The sequence below is a fragment of the Taudactylus pleione genome, unplaced genomic scaffold (assembly GCF_031769625.1).
Source record: "Taudactylus pleione unplaced genomic scaffold, aTauple2 ptg000117l, whole genome shotgun sequence".
NCBI lineage: Eukaryota > Metazoa > Chordata > Amphibia > Anura > Myobatrachidae > Taudactylus > Taudactylus pleione.
The window spans coordinates 22,240,621-22,261,022 of NW_028284519.1; the positions used below are offsets into that span (position 1 = coordinate 22,240,621).

General features: G+C 45.3%; 1 protein-coding gene across 2 annotated transcripts in view; it reads left to right on the forward strand.

The window, feature by feature from the left end:
- The first annotated feature begins 10,582 nt into the window (after window positions 1–10,582).
- Window positions 10,583–20,402, forward strand: part of HSF4 (heat shock transcription factor 4) — a 96,130-nt gene continuing 86,310 nt past the window's right edge. For both annotated transcript variants that reach the window (XM_088471987.1, XM_088471988.1), the window contains exon 1: window positions 10,583–10,788. In XM_088471987.1, coding sequence (XP_088328113.1) covers window positions 10,666–10,788 — 123 coding nt within the window. In that variant the 5' untranslated portion in view covers window positions 10,583–10,665. The remainder of the gene's footprint in view (window positions 10,789–20,402) is intronic.

Genomic DNA, 20,402 nt, shown 5'->3' on the forward strand with positions numbered 1-20,402 from the left:
GAGCCGAGAACATTCCCACTGAAATCACTCGTGATGTCAGTGGGGCCGGCTCCAGGCGGAGGCGTTCACATGGGAACACCTCCGTTTGGGCAGCCACGCCCCCGGCACGCCCACCAAAGGTGGCGTGCTGTCACTCACCATCGACTGCACGCCCCCTTTGTAGCGAGACCCATAGCGACAGCTTGCCCATCGCTATCCGGGTCTCGCACATGCGCATGACGGAGCCGCCTCCATCGTGCACATGCGCACTCGGCGACATCGACCCACTTGCGAGCGCTCAACGCTCGCGAGCGGGTCTGAATCAGGCCCAGTATTGGCTGAAGTGCATGCTCCTGCTGATCAGTGCTGTGTATGTGAGGGCGGGACTTTATTGGACTTTCTCTCTATATATATATATAATTAGAGAGAGAGAGAGAGAGAGAGAGAGAGAGAGAGAGAGTTTTAGATCGGCACTCCATAAAATAGAACCAGCCACCGGGGTGCAATTTCCAAAGAGCCTGACTCACAGCCAGGACACCATAGGTAATATATCCAAACAGGCAGCACCCCATGGATTAAAAACGAGGGAAAACTCGCTTTACATGCAACGTTTCAGATGATTTATTTAATCTTTCATCAAGGTCAACGTTAGACCTTTCTAAAGTCCAACATCACATTATCAGCAACAGTTGCAGAACAAAGGTAATGGTACTCCAGTAAGCCAATCATTCTTGCACAGGGTGCAACTAGACCTGGGACCAGCCCTGCTCCCAGACATTCCAAGTGTATAGGCAACTAAACTTTATCTTCCCAGCTTGCCATTGATTCCTGTTCTATAAAATGAGCTGTTGAAATTGATATGTGTGGATATTCATACTAAGCCTTGGAGACTGAAAAAGTAGATAGAGAAAAAGTACCAACAAATCAGCTCCTCGCTGTTATTTTTCAAACACAGCTGGTAAACTGACAGGAGCTGATTGGTCGGTAATTTATCTCTCCGTTTTATCACTTTTTAAGGCCTAGTACATCTCCCCCCATGTTTTTAAATAGGTTGTCCACTTTTGCAAAATTTGCAATTAATGTAACCAACCCAAGCCAATAGGGGTGTCAGTTATAACAGGACTTATATTCCCTGGGGTTTACATCCCCCACTGACGAAGTACTCCTATATGTGGCCTAACTAGGGTATTTGGAGCCCAGGGCAAGATAAAAATAGAAACCCCCCCCCAAGTATGTGTGCGTGCCAAACAAAAGTGGGCGTGGCCTCTTAAAAATGGGGGCGTGTCAACATGACACCCCACCATTTCTCGTCACCTCTGGGAACATTCCTTTCCATTATATATGCATCGTAATGCCCACAGTAGTAATGCCCCTCTTGCAATGCCCACTGTAGTAGTGCCCCTTATGCAATGTCGCCAGTAGCAGTACCCCCTGTAGTAGTGCACCTTATACAGTGCCCCTTATGCAGTGCTCCCAGTAGTGAACCCTTATACAGTGCCTCCAAAAGTACCACTTATACAGTGCCCCCATTAGTAGTCCCCCCTTTGCAGTACCCCTTATACAGTGCCCCAGTGTTGGTCCCCCTATGCAGTGCCCCCATTAGTGGTCCCTCCTGTGCAGTGGCCCCCGTAGTGCCCCCCCTATATGTAGTGCCCCTGATACAGTGCCCCCAGTAGTAGTCCCCTATGCAATGCCCCCTGTAGTGCCCCCAGTAGTAATCCCCCCCCTATGCAATGCCCCTTATACAGTGCCCCCAGTAGTAGTCCCCTTTTGCAGTGCCCCTTATACAGTGCCCCAGTAGTAGTACCCCCAGTAGTAGTCCCCCTATGCAGTGCCACCAGTAGTGGCCCCGAGTAGTGCCCTTTATACAGTGCCCCCAGTAGTAGTCCCCCCTATGCAGTTCCCCTTATACAGTGCCCCCAGTATTGGTTCCCCCTATGCAGTGCCCCTTATACTGTGCCCCAGTAGTAGTCCCCCCTATGTAGTTCCCCTTTTACAGAGTCTCCAGTAGTACTCCGTGTGGTCCGCACTACACTGACTTGAAACCACTGTCCTGGACTGCAACTGGCGGCACCCAGGGCATGCGCCCTTCTAGACACCCCCCCCCCAGTTAAGCCACTGACTACTATACAGTGCGTACGTATTCAGCTGGATAGACTGTGAGCTAATTTGCTCCCTTTGGTGAATGTTATATAATGTGCACACATATGTATTTTGAGTTAGTCTATTGAAGTTGGCCTCTTGTCTTGACATAAAACACTTTATACAGATCAATAGTTTAGTCTTATAGGCATAGCGATGATGGAGATATTTTCTCTCTAGTAAATTGAGCGAAGATGGAGTTTGTCAGGAAGTCTCACAAATTTGCAAAAGTTAGTAGCTCTATTATATTAGGTTTAGTTACAATATTAATAAGCAATTTCTATGCTGTAGCTGTAGTACTAACCAATGTCCAGAAGATGGCAGTAAACAATACACAACAGTATCTCATGCTTGTGATTCATGACAGATGGGAATCTTGTGTAGCTACTGCTTCTGAAACTGGCATTATATGACATTTTTCAGATTCCAACCCAACCACATAAAAGATTTGGGCACCTGCATGTGTGAGTTTATGTAGTGTTGCTTTTTTGTATTTTTAATCATATGATAGGACTAGCCATGTGCTGATTTTGTGCTTCTCAATATTTCGGAGTTGTTTATACAGCTTGTTAGTGTGGTAGTTTTGACAGCTTGGATGAGCAACTGCAGTTTTAACCATATGGGGGAGATGTATCAACTTCACGCCTTGGAGAGCGATAAAGTGGAGAAGTTGCCCAATCAGCTCCAGTCATTTATCTAGAATAAATAGTCTATGAAATGACAGAAGCTGGTTGGCTACTTTTGGCAACTAGTTCTCTACTTTATCTCTCTTTCTCCAAGGCGTCTATTCATTATGTTAAATATTGGGATACGCCCTGACCCCGATAATGAAAATATGAACTCGCCGCGAGCGCCGGAGCAATTCATAAATTTTCTGGCGCGGATACAGCTGATCCGAAAATCATCTGTCTCGCTGAAGCAGCGTCATTGCTCCTTTCAGGGCACTGAGAGTTAGCACTGCCGAGTCGACCCGGAAGTCCCTCTATGGCAAAGGACCTCTCTTACCAGGAGAGCTGTCCTTTACGATTTTCGAGGTACATATCAGCGATATTATTGCCGGTATGTACCTGTTGATGGGCGGTATGTACGATATTGCCCTAATTTTCCTCCCTTCTCTAGGGCTGTGCAGTAAAACGAGCAAAGTCGCTCTACTGTAATTCAGAGTAATGTGCTCATGCCAATTGATTACTTCCTCCCACGCCCTGCCTCCTAGATTTTGCCCGTGCTGCTCCCCACCTTTGGAATTCTCTCCCTCTTCCCATCAGACTCTCCGCCTCTCTACAATCCTTCAAACAGGCTCTCAAGACCCACTATTTAATCAAAGCCTTCCAGCTCTCATCTTAACTTGCTGCTACATGCTCCTTCCTCCCTGCCTACCCCATCTGTGTCACCCCTGTTTGTCTGTCCCTCCCCTTTAGAATGTAAGCTCTTATAAGCAGGGCCCTCTACCCTCTTGTGCTTCTCCTTACATATACTTTCATCTACTTCTTACTCCCCACTAGGGCACCTAACACTTGGTTGCTTTGCTCTGTTGCTTATCTGGGTGTTATGGTCGCGAATGTAGCAATGTACATTATCCATGTCCTGTATTGTATTGTACTGTAAGTCAATCTATTTGCAAGGCGCTGTGGAACACTTGTGGCGCCATATAAATAAATGATGATGATAATAATAATAATGTGCATAGATATCACTACCACACATCCCTCAGGACTGAATTTCCATCATTGAACCTGACTTAATGTACACCTATTGGTCAGTGGATCCAGGGCCAGATTAACAATGGGGCGGATGGGGCTACAGCTCCAGGCCTCCAAATAAAAATAGGCCCATCATTATGACAGCAGGATGTTGACTGACCATCTGCTCTCCCCACGATCAGCCATAAATCATAAGTAGTAAAATTGTATTTCTATTTACCTCACAAAATAAAGCATTTTTTTTCTTTTACATATTTCCGGAGACATTGAGGCTGAGATTATAGAGGGTGTACACGCCCACATGGCACTGGCCACACCACACAGCACTGGTCACACCTCTTCTTACTCTCATAATAGGCCCTTGGTCATTTTCAGCTTCAGGCCCATGTGGCCCTCAATCCGGCCCTGAGTGGATCACACATTTGTGCAAGTCAGAGATAATGTAAGGCAAGACAAAAAAAATATACAGTATAAAGGTATTTTCAATGTGTCATGGCTGTGACAAAAGTTGTGTTGGCTGGGCATGTGTATATCAGTAACAGTAACACTGATAAGCTTTTCATGATCAAAATCAAGTCTCCAGCCAAATAACATTCAACAAATAGAGATCCTGTTGTTGCAAATGTATCATTAAATGGAATGGGCTAACAGAGGTTGTGCAGAGCGATGGGTCATAATTAGGCAAATAACAGCTGACTACATGCCATGCATGGAAGTGTGACAGCTAATGGCTTAACCAGGTTTCTGCTGTCTTCACTCGTCTGAGCTTGGTGAATAGAGACCAGACCACGGTCTAATGTGAAAATAATGGTGAATGCTGTCTTCTGCGCTAAATAGCCTTTTGCAAGAGATATCTCCTGCATCAGGCTTTTGTTATATAGCCCAGATACTTAAATTCATGAGGAAACTGATGTTTCTGTATGAATTAAGTACAGAAGTGTTCTCTTGCATCGTTGCCACTCACGCTGCAAACGTGCACATGCATCCTGCCATGCGATTTGCCGCAGCTGCGTGCTCCACGGTACCCTAAACCACACGCTGCGTTCACACCATGCAAACCTTTAGGTCGCGAATGCAGCACGCATACCCGTTCGCAGGCACGCGACTTGCGCCATACGTGGCGCAATATGCAGCGCAAACGGTAAAGATGCAAGTGGACATATCTGTAGAAAGGGTTTGATAAACAGGACGATATTTGCCGGAACAGACCGATCACATATCTACTGTACATGCTACAAGACTAGCAAAGTCCTGGAATAGCTCCAAGAATATGACATTAGCTCCATCTATTCAAACTTGTGTGATGCAATGAGCTGATTGGTGTAGAGATCTATCATTTGTAACAACGAAAGGGCACATAACAGCAGGCACAGGACAGCTTTCTAGGGCTGTTGTTCTAAAGTCGGGGAGGAACTAACTAATAGGTACACAAATAAAGTGACTCTCAGGGGTATATTTTCTAAAAGTGCAGGTTTTTAGAAATGGAGATGTTCCCATAGCAACCAGATTCTTCTTAATATTTATCTAGCACTTTCTAGAGAAGATAATAGCTATAATCTGATTGGTTGCTATGGGTAACTTCTCCACTTCTAAAAACCTACACTTTAGTAAATACACCCCTCAGTATACTGTATGTATTAATTCTACCAACACATTACAATACAATCATTGTTGGTGATATTCTCCCATCATCAGGCCATCAGTTCTTATTTGCAGTCATTCTGTCATACACTCCACCCCACCTGTGTCAGTATTTATCTTTATCTCTTAGGGCAGTGATTTTCATCCTTTTCAACTCCAGGCACACTACACAACATTTTAAAATTGCCAATGCACACCATCCGGCTATGCGGTGTGCGTGACCAATGAAAAAACATAAACATTGGCTCCCAAATAAAAATATACACACATATTGGCCTCCACAGGAATAAAATACACCACATTGGCCTCCACAGGAATAAAATACACTACATTGGCCTCCACAGGAATAAAACACACTACATTGGCCTCCTCAGAAATAAAATACACTACATTGGCCTCCAAAGGAATAAAATACACTACATTGGCCTCCACAGGAATAAAACACACTACATTGGCCTCACCAGAAATAAAATACACTACATTGGCCTCCACAGAAATAAAATACACTACATTGGCCTCCACAGGAATAAAATACACTACATTGGCCTCCTCAGAAATAAAATACACTACATTGGCCTCCACAGGAATAAAATACACTACATTGGCCTCCACAGGAATAAAACACACTACATTGGCCTCCTCAGAAATAAAATACACTACATTGGCCTCCACAGAAATAAAATACACTACATTGGCCTCCACAGGAATAAAACACACTACATTGGCCTCCTCAGAAATAAAATACACTACATTGGCCTCCACAGAAATAAAATACACTACAATGGCCTCCACAGAAATAAAATACACTACATTGGCCTCCACAGGAATAAAACACACTACATTGGCCTCCACAGGAATAAAACACACTACATTGGCCTCCTCAGAAATAAAATACACTACATTGGCCTCCACAGAAATAAAATACACTACATTGGCCTCCACAGAAATAAAACACACTATAGTACAAGTGCGCTGAGCTGACCACCGCGGCACACTTGACAACCGCTCACGGCACACTAGTGTGCCACAGCACAGTGGTTGAAAAATGCTGCCTTAGGGAGAGATGTAGCAAACCTTTCAAGAGAGATAAAGTCGAGAACTTGCCCATAGCAGCTTCTAAAGGTGGGTACACACCTGACAGATATATCTGCAGATCGAGTGATGGTCGTTCATACATACTGAATGGCCATCATCTGTGGGTCCCGGCGACCAGGGGGCTGCCGCTGTGTGGGTATGGGCGATCTGCAGACATATCTGTCCATCGGCTGTGCAGCACAGCCAATGCGATATGTTGGTGAACGCCGCCGTTCACCGACATATCACGGGTACACACTGCCCGACAGGCAGCAGATACATTGGCCGATCAATTGATCGGCCAATGTATCTGTCAATGTGTACCCAGCTTCACTGTCATTGCATATCTTCCAACATGACCCTCTCCAGGAGGGACACAGGGGGTAATTCAGACCCGGTCGTTAGCGCCGATGCGCTCGGACCGGGTCGATGGCCCCCCACAGAGCATGTGCACGCCGGCGCCGTCATGCGCATGCTTGAGACCCGACAGCGCCGGTTGTAGCGGGTCTCGATCCAAAGGGGGCGAGCTGTCGATGTTCATTGACAGCTCGCCCCGTTTGGAAGGCGGGCCGGGGGGGTGGCAGCCCAAACGGAGGCGTTCCCATGGGAACGCCTACCATTTGGGGGCGGCCCCACTGACATCACTAGTGATGTCAGTGGAGGGCTTCCGGCTCAGATAGAGCCGAAAGCTCTCCGGGGCTTACGACAAGGGAGACCCTACCCCAGGGTCTCGTCGTAAGCCCCGATGGTCGCGATGGTCTTGACCATCGCTACCATCACCTTAGGCGGTCGTAAGGCTGTGGGTGTTAACCCACAGCCTTACCACAGCAAAGGAGGACGTCTTGAAAATTCAAGACGTCCTCCCCTAATTCAGACCGACCGCACGCTCTGTGCGACCGGCTCTGAATGAGGTCCACAATGCTCTGGTCCTGGACTTCCCTGGTAAGAGGTGGGGCTGTGCAGTTCAAAATTCAAATAGGGGAGCCACACCAACTGTCATTTCACACACTGCCCAACATCACTGGCTGGGACTCACTGGCAGTTGGTGTGACTCCCCTATTTGAATTTTGGACTGTGCTGCATCCTCACCTCTGGAGCCGCCACCAATCATATATTACCAGGGAAGTCCAGGTCCAGAGCATTGTGTCCCTCCTGGAGAGGGTCATGTTGGGAGGTATGTGTCATTGTGCTAGATACATGATAGCTAGAAGCTGATTGGTTGCTATGGGTAACCTCCATTTCATCTCTCTCGAAAGGATTGATACATCTCCCCTCAGGGTCGTATCTATAATGGGTGCAGGGTGTGCAGTGCACAGGGGCCCACGGGTCCAGGGTGGGCCTGCACCGCATACCCTGCACCCATATTATCTAAAACTTACCTCTCCAAGGTCCCGCATCGGGTCTCTTAGCGCTGCTCAAAGCGCAGGAAAATGTCCGCCGCATCCATTCCAGAGTTTTGCGCATGCACTGTAAGGAAATCGCTGGGAAAATGGCAGCGCCATTTCCCCGGTGATCTGCGCATGCTGCCGGCCACTGGGGTGAGAGGAGGGGGCCCGTGAAGGGGGATTCACACGGGCCCCCTCCTCTCTAAAGACGCCCCTGTCTTCCCTTGATGAGTTTCTTCAGCCCAAAACACCCAGACCTGTATTATGGGTTCAATCCCACTGTTCATTTAGATTGCTCACTGTTATTGTACTATCATCCTCTGCTGTGTAATCCAGCACGTCGTACTGTCATGTACGTGTACATTTCATTATGACAGTGAAGTATTAAACTCTGCATCAGTTTGTGCATGCCAAGCACCTGTCTGTGGGGTGTATGTATGCCTGTGGTTTGTGGGTCTAGATCAGTGGTTCTCAAACTCATGGCCTGATTCAGATCTGGACGCTATTTGCGGACGGTCTTTCAAAAAAAGGGGCCGGCTATTTAAATTGTGCGCTCGCTATTTTGTAAAGACGCCCCTTTTCCGTCCGCATCCTACGTCATCTCCGGTATTTATTTGATTAATCGGGTACATCAAAAGGCATCTGAACTGCTCGCAGTGCTTGTGGTAGGTTTTACTTACCGCAATCACTGCGAGCAGTTCAGGCTAAAAGACAACCAAGTGACGTGGTCGATGATGCTCCTTTACTAATTATGCACTCCCATTAAACGCCCATTAAACGCCTGCGTTCGGATCTCCACTTCCCGTTTTCAAGCACCTTCCCCTGTTACCACCCACAAACGGTACATTCTGTCAATCAAATTAGCAGCCCCTCGCTGTTTTGCGAGCGCTCGATTTCCGACCGCAATGACTGGTTAGCGCATGCGCATTACGACCCATACGCATGCGCAGTTGTGCAAACATCGCTCAGAGCGAACGAGTGGCCGCTTACGAGCGGCTCTGAATCAGGCCCTCAGTCCTCAGGACTCCACTCAGGTCACGTTTTCCAGGTCACCCAGCAGGTGCACAGGTGTATTCATTACTCACTGACACATTTTAAAAGATCTACAGGTGGAGCTAATAATTTCACTTGTTATTCTGTGAGGAGACCTGGAAAACATGCACTGTTTGGGGTCCTGAGGGCCGAGTTTGAGAACCTGTGGTCTAGATTATTGTTCAATTCAGTGCATGCGCTGTGCCAGCTTTTAAAATATCGGTCCACCTGTGCCTGTCATCGTTCCTTTTAGGCAATGTCACATAATGGGGGAGGATTATCAAACCTTGGAGAGATATAAAGTAGAAAGAGATAAAGTACCAACCAATCAGCTCCTACCGGTAATTTTACAGGCTGTGGGGCCTATTCATCAACACTAAAATAACGTTTTTAAGGACATTTTCCTTAAATAATGTTATTTTGGTATTCATGAACAGATTTAACACAGGAGATATCACAGATATCTCCTTGCTAAGTTCCCCTGCGTTAATTTCCACACTCCCCATACATTAGTATGGGGATGTGGAAATTGTGGTATTCATCAAATTCCGAAAATTATAAATTTTCGGAATTTGATGCAGTTACTATTCGCCACTGTGAGGTGGCGAATAGCAGAATCCACTTACCTGTATCAGCGTGTGCAGGTCCCCCGACGAGTCCCTCCGGCGCTCTGCTCCGTCCTCAGGCTCCGGAGGCTGGTCTGTCATGTGGTTTCCCAGCAGAGCACAAGAAAGTTTAGAAAAAGAAAAAAAAAAATATTTTTTTTTCTAATCTGTCATGTGGTCTGCTGGGAAACCACATGACAGACCAGCAGGACGGAGCCGGAGGCTGCTGCGCGGACAGGTAAGTCGGGGGGTGGGGGGTACAAAACTTAACGCATCTGTAGGCAGTGCTACGCATGCGCTGGTTTTACAGATGTAACAGCGCATGCGTAGCACTGTTTCCAGACACGATAAGGTAGTGTAGGCAGGGAAAAGTATCTATTTCCCGAAAAGCTGTCATCGCAAAAATGACAGCTTTTCGGAATAGATACTTATGGAGAGGTGGAATGATGAATTCCACCTATAATTAGCTAGAACTCCATGAGAGTTCTAAAGCTAATTATCTCCAGAGAATTTTAATGTTTAATGAATAGGCCCCTGTGTTTGAAAAATGCTGTGCTGATTTGTTGGTGCTTTATCTCTCTCTAAGCTTTGATACATCTCCCCCTAAGTGGCTTGACCATGGCCCTTGCCCTGATACACTGCAGTTATACAGATGCCTATCATCTTGAAGTATATTTTGATAATTGGTTCTTGCACAAAAAACTTTATGGAAACACAGCACAAACTAGGACATTTCCCTAGATGAATGTGTCATATATGGCTACACGTGTCACTCTGTACAGGTGAATGGTGATATGTCTCAGCTATATGCAGTGATCAGTTGGGCATTGATTGGGTTCTGTGTGATCTCTTTGCATGATGTTGCATGTTTGTTCAGAGCTTTGTGGCCTGAATGTGTATACGGCATCTCTGGGCATTGTTCTGTACTGGAGAGGGAGTCAGTGCCAGCAAATTAGTGCTGAGTGTTTAACAGTGTGACCTGGTGGTGTGAATCAGCTGCAGCCACTCTCATTGTGACACTGTGACCTCAGTACATGGGTCCCTCTCGGCTGTCCTTATCACTGTACCATCTCACAGGCATGGAGTTTGAGTAACACATCTGTCGCCATGCAAGAATCGGCTAGCTCCCTGTCAATGGATGGGTACTGCAGTAACGTGCCAGCCTTTCTCACTAAGCTGTGGACTCTGGTAGAAGACCCTGACACCAACCATCTTATTTGCTGGAGTGTGGTAAGTGTACAATTGCAGAACAGGGGAGCTAAGGACCGATAATAGGAGTATGTGCTATTAGAATGTATTTCATGGAGTCTGTCTGGAAATCATTTTGAGTATAATATTGTAAAACCCTATATTTTGATATGTAGACACAGCTCACACTTATATGGGTGGTTGCCAACTGTCAGCAATTTACTGACGGTCGATAAAACTTAATGTCAAGCTATTTAAACTACTAAATCGCATAAAGCATATGTAGCAGTTGTTTGGGCCTGAATAAGGTTGTATAACTTCTTATTGCTTATTCCTGTCTACTACATCACTCAAAATTACATTTACAGTATATATATTTTAGATTTATAAAACATAATGTGTCTATAAAAGTTAATGCATGTCAGTACTATATTTTTTTATAAACCATACAAACTTTTTTTCCCCCAAGGGGAGATGCGGGGATAACATTACTTTATCATGTCCCCGCCCACATCAGTGTAGTGCAGAGTATAATGGTATCGTGCAGAGGGGGCAGGGCCAGGGTGACCCGACTTGCTGAGAATTGCGTTATCATGCCCCCCATCCGGCCATAGGAAGTGGATGGAATGCTGGAGGGTGAAATACTCTTACAGGAGTCCATTGGGCTCCCCCAAAAAATGGGGAGTCTGCCGAATAATCTGGGAGAATAGGCCTGATCTGTGTTATTTAACCCGTCACAGCTGTGGGTTTTTCACTCCTGTGCTGAGCCCATTTTTCCATGTTTATATGAAAAAGGAGGACTACTTGAATTTATATTCTACTTTAAAAGAAAAAAAAAAAAGAACTAGCAAGGCTATGCATGGCCTTTGTAAAAGTAGTATGGCTAGGGTATCTAAGGTTGTGTGTCTCTTTCAAGATTGTAAACTCTCATGGGTAGGACCCTCTACCCTTTCTAATGTCTGTCTGCTTCGTAGGCCCTGTCTTATTCTGAATCTTTTGTTGTTTGTACTCTCAAATGCATGGAATTTGTACCATTCTTGCCTACCCTCCCGATTCGGCCGGGAGCCTCCCGCTCTGCCCCCACCCCAGCGGTTTTAAGAGAAACCCCCCACAGTGGGGGAGACAGATGACTCTATTCACGCTGAATCGCGTCATTTTGGCCTCCGCCCCCTGCTTCATAATGTCGGTAATCTCAGCATAGTGTAGCGGAGGCCAAAATGACGCAAGTGTGTTGTCACGCCCCCGCTCCGTCCACAAACCTGTCTAGCCACGCCCCTTGCAATGCCGATCTGGCTGCTCCCTCCCGGGTGGGGCAGCCAGAATATCGGCAACCCTGATTTGTACCTATATCCATACTGGATGCTATTGCTAGTTTATGATGACTATCCATGGACAGTTATTTTTAATTGTATTTATATGTTAGCAAGTTTATTTATTAATAGTTATTGTCAGTATCCATTGTGCTTTACAATTGAGAACAAAACACTAATAAAACAAGACAGGGTAATAATTAGACAGACATAGAGGTAAGAGGGCCCTGCTCGCAAGTTTACAATCTACAGGGAAAAAGGGATTTGATACATGAGGATAAATACTATATAATGCAAATTGATCTAGCCAGATTGTCGAGGTTCTTGCCTTGGTGGGCTTGTATGAGGTCATACAGCAATGTTGGCCTCGGGTCAGTAGGGCAGTGTGAGTGTAGTAAGAGAACACATGTAAGTTTTGTGTGAACTGTGTAGGCGGGAGGCACATGGGTAGAATAGCATGTGGTGGTTATGTGGGTGGTTCAGGAATTTTATAAGATTGTCAGAAGAGGTGAGGGAACACTTGAATATTTGGAGACTAGAGGAAAGTCTTGTTGTGCAAGGGAGGGCATTCCACAGAGTGTGCGCAACCTGAAGAAATTCCTGTGACCTTGAATGGGAGCAGGTAATACGTGTGGATGACAGACGCAGATCTCATGCAGAGCGGTTGGGTTGAGTTTGGAGATATTTTGAGATAAGCAAAGAGATGTATGTTGGAGTCGTTTGGTTGACTTGATAGCCATATGTGTACGTAGAAGTATTTTATATTGAATTTGGTACAGTTAGAGGTAACCAATGTAAGGCCTGACAGAATCAAAACATTTTGCAAGGAAGGTTAGTCTAGCCGTAGGTAGACTGTAGGAGTGAAAGTCTGTTTAGGGTAAAATCAGTTAGGAGACTATTGCATTAATCAATGCTGGAGATAATGAGTACATGCCTTAGAGAATTGCAGTGTCTTGTGTGAGATATGAACCTGATTCAAGAGCGTATGCAATTGTAACTACATACGCAGATTGTTCAGCACTGCGCATATATATACAGCACAGTGCGCATGTGCTGAAATCGCACTGTGATTACGCACAGAGCTGGCCCTAGGCATAGGCATAATAAGCTAATGCCTAAGGGCGACTTGAATGCCTAGGGGCATTCAAGGCTCTGCCGCTGTCTCCCAGACGCCGCTGCCGCGATTGGAGTTCCGCTCCGACCTGGCAGCGAGGTGAGGTGACTTTGACCGGTCAGAATGAGCTTCTGCACAGAAGCTCATTCTGGCTACAAGAGGAGGAAAGATGGCCGCGGGAGGGCATGCCACTTCTCCCATGGACCTTTGCGGAGCAGAGCCGTAAGTCGGCTCTGCCTCGGCCTCTGCATGATAGGCCAGTCGCCGCTATCTGAACCTTGCGATCGGACCAGGCATCCACAGTGCAGCAGCAGCATTGCTGCATCAAGAAAGAAGGAGCTTGGTAAATTTAGCTAGCTTAGGCAAGCTTAGAGACAGTATGAGAGGGGCTGTGGGTTGGCATACACTGGGCACTGAGGGGGCAGAGAGCGTTGCTGGCCCTTGCTACTACCTACTCTGAGAGGGTCTGGAGTGTGTGTGTGTGTGTATATATATATATATATATATATATATATATAATATATATATATATATATATATATACATATATATATATATACATATATAAGAAGGATATTCGGATCGGCACTCAATACAACCAAGCCAGCATGCCCGGGTGTCCTCTGGAGTAGGAATGGATATCAACAGCTTGAAAACAAACAGCGGCACTCAAGGACATGTAGTAGAAATATAAATGGTGTATTGCAGTCAATACATAATCCCAACGTTTCGGGACACACACGTCCCTTAATCAAGGTGTCAAGCTGGTCTCCCATACTGCACTGCGGTCCGGTCATCAAGTGATCGGGTCCCGGTGCAGTATGGGATATCATCTGACCGGACACATGTAGGACATCACCGGAGGCCCGTATCATGCAGATAAGTGCTATTAAGGGAGGGGGGTCCACAATCGCGGGGGGCGGGGCTTAGTGCCGGGGTGGGGCTTAGCGCCGGGGCGGGGTAGCAGCGGCGGCCGGTCGGCGCATGCGCGGGCACTTTGTTATGGTATTTTTTGCGAAAATACCGTGACTAGTGTGCGGAGGGGATTCGCAGGGGATTACCGCAAGCTCTGTCACTGCAAGGGATTTGCAGTAAATCCCTGTGATATTGCCTGAATTCGCAATGCGAATTCAGTCGATAATATCACCCTACAATCTGCATTCAATATGCGGATTGTAGTAAATAGAGCCCATAGTTATTACAGGGCAATTGGAGTAGAATTCGTAAAATTCTACTCCAACCCCTAAGTATCACTTATTTTTAGTAAGCAGATCGCATTTCCCATAATTGTAATGGGAAATGTGATCCGACCAGAGTTACTGAAAATAAAATGTGAAAAAAATATCTAGGGAGGCCCTGTGATAATAACGCCATCTGGAGGTGGCATTATCCAGGGTCTCCCCCAGGTTACCGGACTCCTGCTCCGCTCTAACGGGGAGAGCAGAGCCGGGAGTCTGTCCCAGTAATCAGCTGTGTGGTCTAAACAGACCGCAAGCTGATTGCTGTAAAAAAAAAAATTAACTTACCTGACTCCAGGGACCAGTGATCGGGGCTCCGGGTGATGTCCTCCCTCCGGTCAGCTGGTCTCCCATAGTGCACTGCAGCCCAGTCATCAGGTGATCGGATCCCAGCGCAGTATGGGATATCACCTGACTGGAGGACATCACCGGAGGCCCGGATCATGCAGGTAAGTGTAATTAAGAGAGGGGGGGGTCGGCGATCGCGGGGGGTCAGGGCTAAGCACTGGGGGGCAGGGCTTAGCGCCGGGGGGGGGTAGCAGTGAAAGCCGGTCGGCACATGCGCAGGCACTTTGTCACGGTATTTTTTCCGACAATACCGTGACTAGTATGCGGATGGGATTCGCAGGGACAGAGCTTCATCGCAAGCTCTGTCCCTGCAAGGGATTTGTAGTAAATCCCTGTGATATTGCCTGTTAATATCACAATACAATCTACATTCAATATGCGGATTGTAGTAAATAGAGCCCTAAGTTCCTACACTAGCATTAATGCCCATCACACCATTACATTACAGTTACATGCACTCACCCCTCATGTACAGAGGGTAACATCTATACGGGCTGACTAGTGAGCTACACCCCACTAGGCTTTTATAGCCGTGATTGAAAGCAGCAGCCATGATAGCACTAGGCAGCATTTTGGCAAATAAAAAAACTAGCATTCAGTAGTTGGTAAATCCGGTGGGGGCTGCTGTTGCTGCAGGAAATCGAGGAGCCACAACAGATAGCGGAGATGTCTGCTGCGCTCTCCCCTTCTAATATCTTGGAGATACTTACCATTTGCGGGTACCTCCTAAAAGCAGATGTTTTCGAGGGATATGCTGCATATATACTTTAATAAATATGCCCCATAGTATGAAAAAGGTAGAAGATGAAAATAAAAAAAGTATTTTCAACTTTTTTATTTTCACTTTCTAACCCGAACACCAACCGATAAAGGAAGGAGATGTGAGGTGGTTCCAAACAAATACTGAAAGATTGATAAATAAGATGAGAACCAGGATAGGACAGTAGGCCTGATTCAGCAGAGGACACCGGAACTACTGCAGCTGCTTAGCCGCTGTGATAGCTGTAACATGGTAATGCAGCAGGAGGCTTCATGCCTCCTGCATGCATTACTGATCCGAGTTGTGTTCGAGAACGCAACATAGAATCATCTGCGAGACCATCGGCTTGCAAAGTGACCCATGGGATCACGGAAGCCGGCCAATGCAGATGCTAAAAAGAGGCCAGGAAATCCCCGTCAGCCAATGGAGATCCTGGCCTCGTCACTCTCCCACAACAGCAGCGACGCGCTTCCGCCCGCTCCCTGACCCGAAATAGCAGCCAATTGTCAATCACTGACAGTCTGCTGCTGTACTGCAGCGACAACACATGCGCAGTACGGGTCTGGCACATGCGCAGATTCCCGAACTAGCTGCGTCCTCTACTGAATCAGGACCAGTGTCCTGAAGACCTTAGGGATTGTAGTGTTTGTATGAAGAGAGAATAGTCAAAGGTGTAAAATGCAGCAGAGAGATCCAGGAGAATTAGAATTGAGTAATGACCTTTAGATTTAGCAGTGATCAAATCATTCATCACCAGGGGTTAAAGTGGGCAGGAATTGGGTGGAACTGAGTTCCGTCACCTCTAATGGTAGGTGGAACTAGTTTCCCCTCCGCCACATCCTTGAATAGAAGTCCTACAGGCAGAGTACCACTGTCTGGTGGCGGCCGCCGTCCCATCCTCGGTTTCCGGCTCCATGTTCCTCCTCCTCCCCCACCCACGGCTTGCCCCTCCCTATGTCACTCACTTTGTGGCCTTCCGCCCCGGCGGCTCCTTTTGCTGCACAGCGTATGTGACATCATGCCTTCACTGCTGCTGCTGCATGGTGCACTGAGGAGCCATGAAGAGGAGCAAGGGCCAGGGGCAGACAAGAAGGTGAGCTGCTGCTAGAGGGGCATGGGGGGGATAAGCTGCTGGTGAGAGAGGAGATACAGGGACAGAGAGCTGCTGCTAGACAGACATGGGAAGGGGGGGCTAAGCTGCTGGTGAGAGAGGAAAGACAGGAAGGGAGCTTCTGCTAGACGGACATGGGAGGGATAAGCTGCTGGTGAGAGAGGAAAGACAGGCAGGGAGCTGCTGCTAGACGGACATGGGAGGGATAAGCTGCTGGTGGGAGAAAAGACGCGGGCAGGGAGCTGCTGCTAGAGGGTCCCGGGGGATATAAGCTGCTGATGGGGGGCACAGGGGCAGGGAACAGATGGTAAGGGACACAGGGACAGGGAGCTGCTGGAAGGACAGAAGGGGGTAACCTGGAGATACACAGCGGGGTGGTGTTAGGGTGAGATGCAGGGGGGGCTGATGCTTGTGAAATTCAATAAGATGGTGCTGAAGAGACGGTGGGATACAGAACTTTTTTTTTTTCTTTTTAAGTGACCTAACATTGTAGACTGACATAGCCCCCAAAGCTTCTGGTGGCCTTGACCATTCACTTTAAAGTTTCCTATACACACCAGTGTGTTTTGTGTGTAAAGATCCGTCTTCACATTGTTCTGGCCTCTCAGAGTAGCTCTGCCTAACGTGTGTGTTGGGAGGAGGGGGACTAGGTGGCGGGGGAGGTGAGTTCCACCACCTCTCTAGGTCCACTTTAAGCCCTGGTCATCACCTAAGTCAGTGCAATCTCTGTGAATTGCTGGGAAAAAAAGTCGGACTTAAGTGAGTCCAGTAGGTTGTGTGAGGGTAAGAAGCGTGTGAGGCTGGTGTGTTATTGTTTATTGCATCCGTATGACTTTACTAGGCTTTAGCTTTTGTTGACAGTCAGTTCACAACCACTGCTGCACCACTAAAACCAGATGCACTTCTCTATCGTAGGAGCAGCACTTCCTCTTTTTGTTTCATCGCCAAGCTTCATCACACTGGCTGTGTCCCCACCAGGCTCCGATACCTCTGATTAGCGGTAATGATGAAATGGTGCGCTGTCAGCATAATAGAAAAGCGCATGAAGTGTGGGGGGATTGAAATGTTGCAAACATGCCAGGGAAGAGTGTGTAAGGCGTAATGCATATTCCGTCGTGCTTTACAGTTGGGAACGCAAAACATTAATAGAACAGTAATAAAACAAGCCTTGGTAATAACAGACGGACATAGCAGTAAGAGTTTACAATCCATAGGGAAATAGGCATAGATACCCAAGGATAGGTGCTATGTATTGCATATCGGTCCAGCCAGACTGCAGAGGTTCTTGGTGACTTGTATGATCCAGTCACACAGCATTGTTGGCCTGGGGTCAGTGGGATGTGTGCGTGTAGAAAGAGGACATATGTAAAGTTGTGTGTGGGCTGTGTAGAGTCAGTGGGATGTGTGAGTATAGAATGAGGACATATGTAAAGTTATGTGTGGATGTATATAGGGGATGTAATTAGTAAAATAGCTTGTGAAGGTTATGTGGGTGGTTCTGGGATTTGATAAGCTGCCTGAAGAGGTGAGTTTTCAGGGAAGGCTTGGAGACTAGAAGAAAGTCTCATTCTACATAGTATTTGGAAACAGATTAAATGTGGGGAACAAAGGACCATTTAGAGTCAAGCATGACACCTAGGCAGAGAACTTTTGAGGTAGGGTTGATTGTCGTGTTATAAATAGTGATAGAAATATCAGGTAGGCAACTACTATTGGCTGGTGGACTTACCAAGGTGGTACCACAGCAGATATTTCAGAAACAACCCCATTTACCAAGCTCTGAAAAGTTTAGCATTTAGGGCCATGGCCCCATTAGCAAATGGCATCTTTAGATGGTTTTAGATGTTGTAACCTATGGACTTAATTTCCACAATTCATTTTAACTTGCTTTTTCAAAAGCCCAGCCGATGGCATACGCATTACAATGGGGTCTGAACCCGGAGGCAAAACAATCGCTTTACTTACTAGCCTTTGCTAGGAACGTCTTTTTTCAGCCCATGTCTCTCCATTAATAAATAGCCCCCAAAAACATTCCATATTAGGTTAGTGTTAGGCCCATTAATGTAATGGTGAATGGAGCAATGAGACATTAGTGCGCCATCTTTTCTGAAGATTTTCCAGATTTCACCATTGATGCTATTGTGAAGTCAAAATCTATTGAACTTGTGAGTAAAATCAAAATCTACAGGGGGTGTTTTGATTAATTGGTCATTTGGAAATGTACATCAAATACATTTATTCTTTGGTAAGCATGCACATTCCTTGAACACAACTTGTATTTCTGTTTTAATATTATTTGTACAGAAAAAATGATTGTTTTGAATATTTTCCATTTGTCAACATGTACCAGCACCAAGGTAATCCACAAATAATTTCATATTCTATAGATATTTTGGCTTTAGTGATGCCCAGAGTTGCCTACAGGCAGCAGCTATAAGAATAAAAAAAAAAACGAGGTTTCAGACACACTAGCATAAAGATGACTAATATGGTGACAAGTGTATTTAATAGTTACAACCTAAACATTTGAAGTGTATTTAACTAATAAAAACACAGAAGGAGCACAGCAGATATTCAATAATTAGAATATATAAAACACATTTATTAAAAAACAAATAACTGAAATAATATAATGACAATACACAGCAAGGTATAATGTACAACAAAAATAAAGCAAAGATATTTTTTTGTTTATTTTTTTATCCAAAGTGCATAAAAAGTTCTTATCAGCTGCCCATGTGACATAAAAAAGCCTTCACCAAACTTTATAACAACAATACGAAATCACACAAATTGTGTCACACAGTGGCGCATAGACAAGTTCAATCTACACCTAAATAGTACTTCTTTCCAGAGTTCAAACACCAACACAGTTTTTTCCTTTGTAGTGTATTCCAAATTCACTTTTATTTTGCAGATGATGACACAAACACAATCCTCAAGAAATAAAGCAAACCTAACATGTTCAAAAGTAATTCAAAATGGATGAATAATATACAGTAAATGGACTACTATGTATTAAAAATATTCAATCTACCCCACCACTGCAGTTGGTGAGGATATTAGAAGTTAGAAAATAGTGCACATGGCACATGTAGAAAACAGCCCTCCTATTTGTTATATTTGATTTTCTTCTCTTGGTTCTCTGTCACCACAAGGCCTTAATGACTCATTAGAAATGAACAACATTTAAATGATGTGTAGTTCATTCATATGTATATATTTTCTAGTTTGGTACATACAATACTTTATATCACTTTCTTTATCCCTTTTTTATTTTATGTATTGTTGAGATATATTAATTAAAGTAATAGGGGGATAATAAATAGCTAAAAAATAATATATAAAAATATATATAAAAATAATATATAATAAAAAATTTATAATAAATTCAAAGTTAATCCCATGCCTACGGACTCTGGTCAGTATATAACTCATGACTACACATATGGTGTTATGGTGCATTAGTCCACTTTAGTTCTGGTAGTTTATTTTGTTATAGTACTAGTTTGTTTAACTATGCTGTAAGGATACCTTGTTGTACATTGTCATTCATTATATTATTTTAATTATTTGCCTTTTAATAAATGTGTGTGTGTGTATATATATATATATATATATATATATATATATTCATTCTATGTATTGAACATCTTCTGCACTCCCTTTGGTGTATTTATTAGTTGAATACACTTAAGATTTTTATGTTCTTGCTTCTTAGAATATTAGAAAATATATATTTTTTAGAAACAGCATTACTAAGGAAGGATTGTTG